This window comes from Rhineura floridana, chromosome 9 (genome assembly GCF_030035675.1).
Source record: "Rhineura floridana isolate rRhiFlo1 chromosome 9, rRhiFlo1.hap2, whole genome shotgun sequence".
Lineage (NCBI taxonomy): Eukaryota > Metazoa > Chordata > Lepidosauria > Squamata > Rhineuridae > Rhineura > Rhineura floridana.
Genome location: NC_084488.1, coordinates 110,333,143 through 110,342,056, shown reverse-complemented (window position 1 = coordinate 110,342,056; position 8,914 = coordinate 110,333,143). Strand labels below are relative to the sequence as shown.

Below are 8,914 nucleotides of genomic sequence, written 5' to 3'. Positions count from 1 at the left end.
ACGGAGGAGTTAAGGGCGCAGCTGGTGTGCTTGGGGGCGGAGCTAACGAAAAGTTCTGCTGAGCAATTGGTTGATTTGATTACTGTAGGAGGTGCTAATTCGCGGAGCTGTTCAGCGATTGGTTGCTCGAAGGACAGCGGGCGGGTTTGTCCGCGGCGGCGGCGAGGCGGCGGATGGTTGCTAGGGACGCCGCGGCCTTGACCAGCCTGAGCGGGCGCCGTGTCGCCGATGGCGGGCATGGAAGGCGACGATGCTGGGGCCGCCTTGGATCACATCGTCACCCAGTTTAATACTTACGAGGATTATCTGGACTCGCAGATCACCACGCAGGATCTGTTTTACTTAGAGGTGAGCGGGGCTTTTAATTCGCGTTCCTCCAGGCAGAGAGTGCCCCTGATCACGTGCAGAATGATCGCCGCTGTGGAGAACTGCAGCCCTGATGTCTGGAGGAGGTGCGGGGAGGACTTTCACATCAGAGGTTGTGGAAGCCTGCGCTGGTAATCACTGCGGCTGAGGCTGGGCTGAGTCCCGCTGTATATCGGTTGCAAGTATACACCTAAAAAGCAAAACGTCTGAATTAAATAGACACGTGCATTGGAAAAGGTATGCTCATCAGGGAGCCGTGATTGGCTTCTCCCCGTTGAGAATGCCCAAGTTTGCAAAAAGTGTGGGTTTGTTGGACCCCCACATACACACTACAGCTTTAGTTGTAGGGTCAAGAGAAAAGTGGGGCTTGGCATAGCCTTGGTCTCCAGCTCCAGACTGGGTCACAGCCAGATTTAAGTTGGGTTGCACATATACACGTATGGTAAACAGCAGAAGAAGCAGGCCTGATAACGCATGGATGGTGGCTATGCTGAGGTTGAAGGCTTCCAGGGTTTGGAGACGGCAAAGTGGATGGATCGGGAAAGTTGGAGTATTTTGGGCCAGGGAGGCAAACACAGTTCTAGTTTTGTTGGTGTTGTTGTTTTGCAGCTAAAGCGCTCCCCTGCCTTCAAGAGTCACCTAGGAGGGACAATTCTGCCAGATGTCTGGCTTCCTCACATAGCAACGCCATGCCTCTTCTGGGCAGCTCGCTGAGGTTCATGAGTCTTGTCTGGAGGTCCCCATGGAGAATTAAGAAGGATGCTGAGATGCACTGGTGGGGGAGATGAGCTTCACAAATTGGCCTGAAGCAACCAGCACCAACAGAGGGTGGCAGGAGAGGCCAATCCTGGGCTGTGGCTATCCCAGGCAGGTCCTCCTTCAGTAGTCCAGGAGAACTTGGGTGGTAGCTGCCCAGTCTTTTGGTGCCTCCCCTTCCACTTTGGCAATGGCAGGCATTTTGGTTGCAGGCTGAAAACTGGCCAAGTTCTTACCCCTATCCTTTCAGAGCTGTACTTAAACAGGTGGGCTACACTGCTGCGTTTGTTTGTTTTTTATTTGTTGACTGCACTTATATCCCACCCTTTGGCCAAAAAGGCTCTCAAAGTAGTTTACACAAATCACCATTAAGACATTGCTGCCCTTAGGCTTATGTTCTATAAGGATATGACACACAAGGAAAAAGGAATCGGAGGGAGGAGGAAAAACTATGCTCAAGCGCAAGTTCTTTTTGTTAGAGTTCTTATAATGGACATAAGAGCAACAGCTCCTTGCTAATGCTGGTGGTGGGTTTGACTCTCGTGATCTCCCTGGAAGCACTGTTTCCCCCCAGAACTGATCCAGGAGCAGAGGAGGTGCCAACGTCCAGGCCAGGAGGGCAGAGCAGTTCCTGTCTTGCTTTATGTCTCTGATGTTATTGGGTGGTATTCAACAAACTTTTTGTGCTAGAGCTAGCACAACAGGATTCCCCTGTGTTTGCCTTGCACTGTCCCCAAATCTGCTCTGGAGGGTTGGGGGAACCCCCAGAACAGTTTTCAGGAGTATGGGGGAGGGAAGGAGAGGTGGAGATCATTTTGCTACACAAGGAAAAATCCTGATGAAACAGTCGACTTTGATTGATCTACCATTGATTCCATGGTCCATGGATCAAAAAGTCTGATTCTAAGAAAGCTCATTTTGTCTCTAGTGGCATGTTAGCACAAGTGCAATTAAGCCTGTGTAACTGTTGTGTCTTCTCCATCAAAAGAGAAAAGAAAATTGCGGTTTTGTGGAAGGGCCTAAGAGTTCTGTTGTAGAACTCCACATAGAACTACAATTCCTGGAGTTTTGCAAAAACAGTCCATGTAGGAGTTAAAAGCATTTCAAATTATCATTGTAGGTGTTCCTGCAGTTGTTGTTGTTATTATTATTTATTCAATTTGTATGCCACTTTTCCTCACAAGTGCGCTCAAAGCGGCTCACAACACAAAAGAAAAAAAGTACATCAATATAACATTGCAACCACAATCCAATGTCCATTCAAACACAAATCACAGACGAAATAAAGAGTTATGTATTAATTGTTTTTATTCTACCCTTCAGTCAAAATGTACCCTCAAAGTGAATCAAAATAGAAGCATATCTTTGCTCTGTTGTTGAAATAACATTCTCTTTTGTTCTTGATTTGTGGGTTGATGATCAGAAGTAGTAGAGAAGAGGGTGCCTGTGCTGTTAATAGTTGCATCGAAGTGAGATTTTTTGGTAGGCATTGCTGAAATTCCCTCTACAACACAACTATGAAAGATATGGGAAACCCTGGGTTGTATTCAGCTGAGTCTTACTCAGAGCAGACTCACTGAAATGAATGAACCTACATTTGTCATGTCCGTTAACTTCAATGGGTCTACTAGCATTGAATACCACCCACTATTTTCTGGTCACCCTGTGCAGCAGTGCCTGTTCTTTTATATGACATGCTATGACGATTCTACATATTCTTTTTACAGTCTTCCCCTCACCCCCCCCCCGGGATTTCCCAAGTGGAATGAGCAGTTACCACTATCCTCCAAGATGTTGTCCAGACAGCCCTCCTTTTGAACATTTATGGTACACGTTCAATGGGGTATACTCCCCACTCTTTAGGATCACAGCTTTAAACAGCTAAAAACACTCACATGTTACCTAACAACCACAACTATTAACTGTCTATGTGTGTAGCTGTGGGAATGACAATTGTATTAGTACTGTTTTATTATTATTCAGTTTATTTATATCCTCCTTTTCTGCAAGTATAAAACAATACAATTAATACATAACGACAACAAACCTATACAATTGTTATTATTTTTACAAAAAACTAATTAGCAGCAATAAAACAAATAAAACAGTAGAAATCGTACATCAAATGCCATTTTTTTTTGGGGGGGGAAGTTTTTTGAACCCATCTAAAAACAGGAAGAGAAGGAGCCTATTGGATCATCCCATGGAGGCAATTCCATAACTGTGGCATCACCACTAATAAGGCCCTGTCCTTGGTACTTGCCAGTTGAATAAAGGCAGCCCAGAGAGGAGTACCTCCAAAGCCAATATTAGGGTCCAAACAAGTGAGACAGTTCTTAAGATAGCCTGACCCTAGGCTGCTAAGGGCTTGGGTAATACTAGGACTCTAAATTAAGCCTGAAAATGAATATGTAACCAATGCAATCTGTATACTATCCATGCAATATGCTCTAATTGCTGCATTCCTGCTAACAGCTGTAGCACTGGGGGACTGGAGAAGACCTGCCCTGGGAGTGAGTACCTGAGAATCTGGGTGCTTGCTTGCTTGCTCCTCTGGGTTGCTGTCTCCTGAGACAGCTGAAGTCCCTGGTAAGTGCTGCAAGGACTGGGACCCCCTGCCTGACCCTGACTCCAGAGAGAGGCTGCAGTTAATCTTGCAGCCTCTTGAATTAGCTCCTGGCTGGGTCAGGTGGCATAAAAGCCCAGCTGCCCTCGGGGAGTCCTGAGGGCGAGGGCGCTACCCCCTTCTATTTTTTTTAGACCAATCTAGAGGAGATTGGTAGTGGGGAGGGCGTATGGCTTATGTGTAGTTCCTGCGCAAGGTGAGATCCTGTGCAGTGAACTGAATGATAGAAGAAAGCCAGATGCCTTCAGAGTGAGAGTCTGCAACAGGCAGAAGGCTGGCCCTCCCTAGGTGTGAGACGGGGAGGGGGGAGTACATGTTCCCTGTGTGAAAGATATTGAGTGGGGCTTACTGTTCCAAATTCTCTCAGAGGCCTACTGGAATAACTGGTTCAGGCAGGTTTTGTTGGTGGGCTCTTGTTGGTCCATATCAGGTGTTTAGAAGTTTTCTTAGCAAGGAGGGACATGAGTGATGCCACCCCAATTCCAGTGATCATGGGCAAAGGGAGGCATAACCATGGGAGGTAGTAAAGTACCATAAAAGATGAGGGCAAGGCTATCTACACGTTGTTCCTCGCTCCCACTCTTCTCATGGATGGGTTCCTCATTGCTCATCTGCTGTGCCCACTGGCCTGTGTGTGTTCTTGTTTAATGCCAGATCGGTACATAATAAGACCGCACTCATTATCCATAATAAGACCACACATCCATGATTTAATCATGGATGAAGATGCCGATTTGGTGACCGTTACCAAGACTTGGGTGTGTGAACTGGGAGGAGCTGATTTGACCCAGCTTTGGATACTCGGTGCAGTGCCATCACAGGCTGCAGGGGTGGGGGAGGAGTTGCTGTGGTCAACAGAACTTCCACATTGTGGAGCCTGGTTTCCACCCTGGTATGCTAGTGAGCTAAGGGCAATGAAACAGGCTGGATGACAGCTAGAGAGCAAGTGGCAAAAGACATGCTGTGAGGCTGATTGAGCATGAGTAAAACATCATCACCGTGTATACTGTGTGGTGGTGAGGTTGGTGAAGATGGCCCACTTCTCTGCCTCCATCGCATCCTCAAGTAGACGTCCATTGGAGCTTTTTCATATTGTCAGGGGTCTGTTGACATCAACTCCAGAAAGTGGAGTTTTAGACCCTTCGGAGGCCCACTGTGAATTGTTTGCAAGGCACTTTGAGGGTAAAGTTGCTCGCCTCCATAGCAATCTTGATGCCCCATCGACATCTACTGTAGTCCCTAATGAGATGTCCAGTGCAACGTCTGCTGCAACTTCTTGGGATTGGTTTCAGTTGATGCAGCCTGATGATGTGGACAAGGTGCTTGCAACGATGTGGCCAGCAATGTGCGCTCTCAACCCTTGTCCTTCTTGGCTTATTAAAGCTTGCCGAGGGAGTTTGACCGAGTGGATCCAGGGTGTGGTCAACGGGTTGTTGCGGGAGAGAGTGGTTCCTGCCACCCTGAAAAAGGTGGTGATCTGACTGCTCCTGAAAAAGCCCACCCTGGACCCATAGGTTTGTGACAACTACCGCCCAGTTGCAAATATCCCCTTTTTAGGGAAGGTGATTGAGAGGGTTGTGGCACAGCAATTGCAAGTACTCTTGGATGAAACAGATTATCTTGACCCATTCCAGTCTGGGTTCAGGCCTGTTTATGGGACTGAATCGGCCTTGGTTGCCCTGATGGATGACCTTTAGGAGAAGGACAGGGGGAGTGTGATCCTATTATTCTTACTTGATCTCTTGGCAGCTTTTGATACCATTAACCATGGTATCTTCCTGGGCTTACTTGGTGAGATGAGTATTGGAGGCACTGTTTTACAGTGGTTCCGATCCTATCCAGGGTCATGTTTTAGAGAATAGCATTGGGTGATTGTCTTTAGGCCCCCTGGCAATTGTGCTGTGGGGTGCTGCAGGATACCATCTTGTCCCTTATGCTATTTAACATCTATATGAAGCCCTTGGGAGTGGTCATCAGGAGATTTGGGGCAAGGTGTCAGCAGTATGCTGACGATTCCCAGCTCTGTTTCTCTGTAACATCTGAATTGGGAGAGGCCGTGCAAACCCTGGACCGCTGCCTGGACTCGGTGGTGGGATGGCTGAGGGCCAGTAAACTGGGTCTGAATCCTACCAAGACAGAGACGCTGTGGGTTGGTGGTTCCTGAATTCAGATAATTGGTCAATTGCCTGCTTTGGATGGGGTCGTACTCTCTCTGAAAGAGCAGGTTTGTAGTCTGGGGGTGCTCCTGGATTCATCTTTGTCACTAGAGGCCTAGGTGACCTCAGTGTCTAAGAGTTCCTTTTACCAGCTTTGGCTGATAAGACAGCTGCAGCTGTTTCTGGACCAGGATGGCCTGACCACTGTTATCCATGCACTGATAACCTCCAGGCTGGATTACTGTAATGCGCTGTATGTGGGGCTGCCCTTAAGGTTGGTCCGGAAGCTGCAGCTGGTGCAAAATATGGTGACAAGACTGCTCACTGGGGCAGGGTATTGCCAACATGTCACCCTGCTGCTCAAAAAATTGCACTGGCTACCTATTAGCTACCTGGCTATAAGTTCAGGGTTCTAGTTTTGGTGTGCAAAGCCCTATACAGCTTGGGACCAGGATACCTGAAAGGCTGTCTTACCTCTTATATACCCAGCAGATCACTGCTCTCCTCAGGTGAGGGCTTCCTGCAGATACTATCTTATCAGGTTGTCCATTCAGCGCAACATATGAAATCGACCTTCAGTGTAGTGGCGCCTACCCTTTGGAATTCCCTTCCCTTACGTATTAGACAGGCACCATCTCTGTTATCTTTTCGGCACCTACTGAAGACCTTCCTCTTTCAACAAGCCTTGTAAGCAGAGCCTTTATCCCAATCTGCTTCTCTGTTGGAATTGCTTTTAAAGATCTTTTTAAACCTTTTTGTTTTAAAGATGTTTTTAAAGCTTTTAAAAAAATGTTTTTAAATATGTTTTGTTTTAATATGTTTTTAAGGATGTGTTTGTTTTAATATATTTTAAAGTCTGTGTTTATGATGGCTTAAAGTGTTTTTAGCGCTTTTATTTGCTGCCCTGGGCTCCTACTGAGAGGAAGGGGGGGATATAAACAATAACTGACTAACTAACTAACTAAAACATGTTAGGAGCCAAATTTTGTACCAGTTTTAGTTTCTGAACAGTCGTTTAAGGCAGTCCCATGGGGAGAACAGTCCATAAGCAACTATAATGATAAACACAGTGTGCCATTAGCTATCCAACACATTACAGGCCCCTCTCCTGATTTTGAATGGCCTGACCATTTTCCATTGCTTCTCTCCCTTTACATCTCTAGCACATGGCTGCCTGAACTTAATGAAGAAAAGAGTAATCTGCTTCAAAGAGAGTCTGTCCCTCAGCAACGGGCTAGTCCTGCCCTCTTTCTGTTAGAAAGAGATGAGGAAATTGTTGCTTCTGGCTAGTACCAGTAAAGTGCTTCGTGTGAGAAGCATTATTCCCAGGCGCAAAAGCCAGTTTTTGAAAAAGTCCTAATGCAGTTTAATCCTACAGGTTTTTATTGCCTTCTCTTCTGACTGCACATCATATCTCATCACTGTCCTTCATTAAATCTCTTTTTGTTTCCTCATTCCCTTTCCAGTAGCTACTTTTCTCCCTCTTATGCTGTGCCAAGGCTTCTCTGCTTTGACAATGAGAATCCAAGGGCAAGCATGCCGTGCGAGAGTTTCCAGAGATATTTAAGAAGATTGTTGAGAATGTGGAGGAAAGTTGGGGCAGGCAAGGGACTAGAATGGGGGAGAGATGAGTCATAAGACTGACAGGGCGACTGACAACTGAAATCAGGTGTGAGGATATACATGGGTTAGGGGTAGAATTAGATATATTAAATATAATTAGTTGCTTCAGTGGAGCAGTGAATTAAGAGCTCTCTGCAAAAACATTCTTTCTGTGTGGTTCTTTATGAAGAGGAATGTTAAACTCTGCTCTTGAGATTAAAAATGGGGGAATATGAAGGATAGCAAAATTGGAAAGCAATTTTGGATCCATTGTGCTTTGACATCCTTTTTCTCCATAATACTATTTTGATGAAGTTTGGGAAGTCTGTGGCCTTCCAGATTTTGGTGGACTCCAACTTCCATCAGCCCTAGCCAGCATGACCAGTGGTCAGGGATGGTGGGAAATATAGGCCAACAATTCTTGGAGGCCGCAGGTTCACCACAAATGCTTTAGTCCTTGAAACGTTTTGCTTCCTATCCATGAAGCTGTTGGTGGACATGGGTGTGAACTGAATCGTTATGGTGTACCTGGTCTATTCGCATTATGGCCCAGGGATTATATTCACTAATAGGCAAAAACCCCTTGCAGTTTAAGAATGTACGTCTAGCCAACATATATTTTTTATCAAACTTTAAAAAGCAGAGAAATTGGGCAGCTATAGTGAATGCACCAGGGGAGCAAGAGACCTGACCTCTCTGAGATATTGTACTGCCCTACAAATTTGTCAAAATGCAAACGCCATTTGGGTTGGTCTTTCACAGTCCAATCTACTTCCTGTGTAGCTTGGAAGAATTTGGTAATGTGGGGAAAGGTGGGGGAGAGAGAGAGGGGAGTGCTCTTGCCAGGGGAAAGAGCTATTAGGAATGTGGAGGATCAGGGAGTGATGTTACATTGCACTGGCGAGTTGTGATGGAATGTGGAGTTTTTTTTTTAAAACCTTGGAGGACAGTCTAGTGGGGCTAATGTGAAGTGAAATTTTGTGAATATGAATTGTTTCTGTAGGTAGAATCATAGAATAGTAGAGTTGGAAGGGGCCTATAAGGCCATCAAGTCCAATCCTCTGCTCAGTGCAGGAATCCAAATCAAAGTGTTCCTGACAGATGGCTGTCCAGCTGTCTCTTGAATGCCTCCAGTGTCGGAGAGCCCACTACCTCTCTAGGTAATTGGTTCCTAGGTAATCAGGGTGTGGAGTCTTGCACCTTTGCTAGATGAAGATTTTGATGTATAATTTGTAGAAATTACGGATGCTGCCGATTTACGGCATTATCCAAAATAGAAGAAGCAAAGGATGTCTAGAACAGATATCTCTCTTCAAAAGGTGGCCCACAAGTCACATTATTTTTATTTTTATTTATTATTTGATTTATTATTATCCCTGCTTTGTTTGTCTGCTGAGCCTCTGCCCTC

The 8,914-nt window shown here is 45.9% G+C and overlaps 1 protein-coding gene across 3 annotated transcripts in view; it reads left to right on the top strand.

The window, feature by feature from the left end:
• Positions 1–206: 206 nt before the first annotated feature.
• Positions 207–8,914, top strand: part of CFAP299 (cilia and flagella associated protein 299) — a 467,999-nt gene continuing 459,291 nt past the window's right edge. For all 3 annotated transcript variants that reach the window (XM_061584792.1, XM_061584793.1, XM_061584791.1), the window contains exon 1: positions 207–348. In XM_061584792.1, the coding sequence (XP_061440776.1) occupies positions 229–348 (120 nt within the window). In that variant the 5' untranslated portion in view covers positions 207–228. The remainder of the gene's footprint in view (positions 349–8,914) is intronic.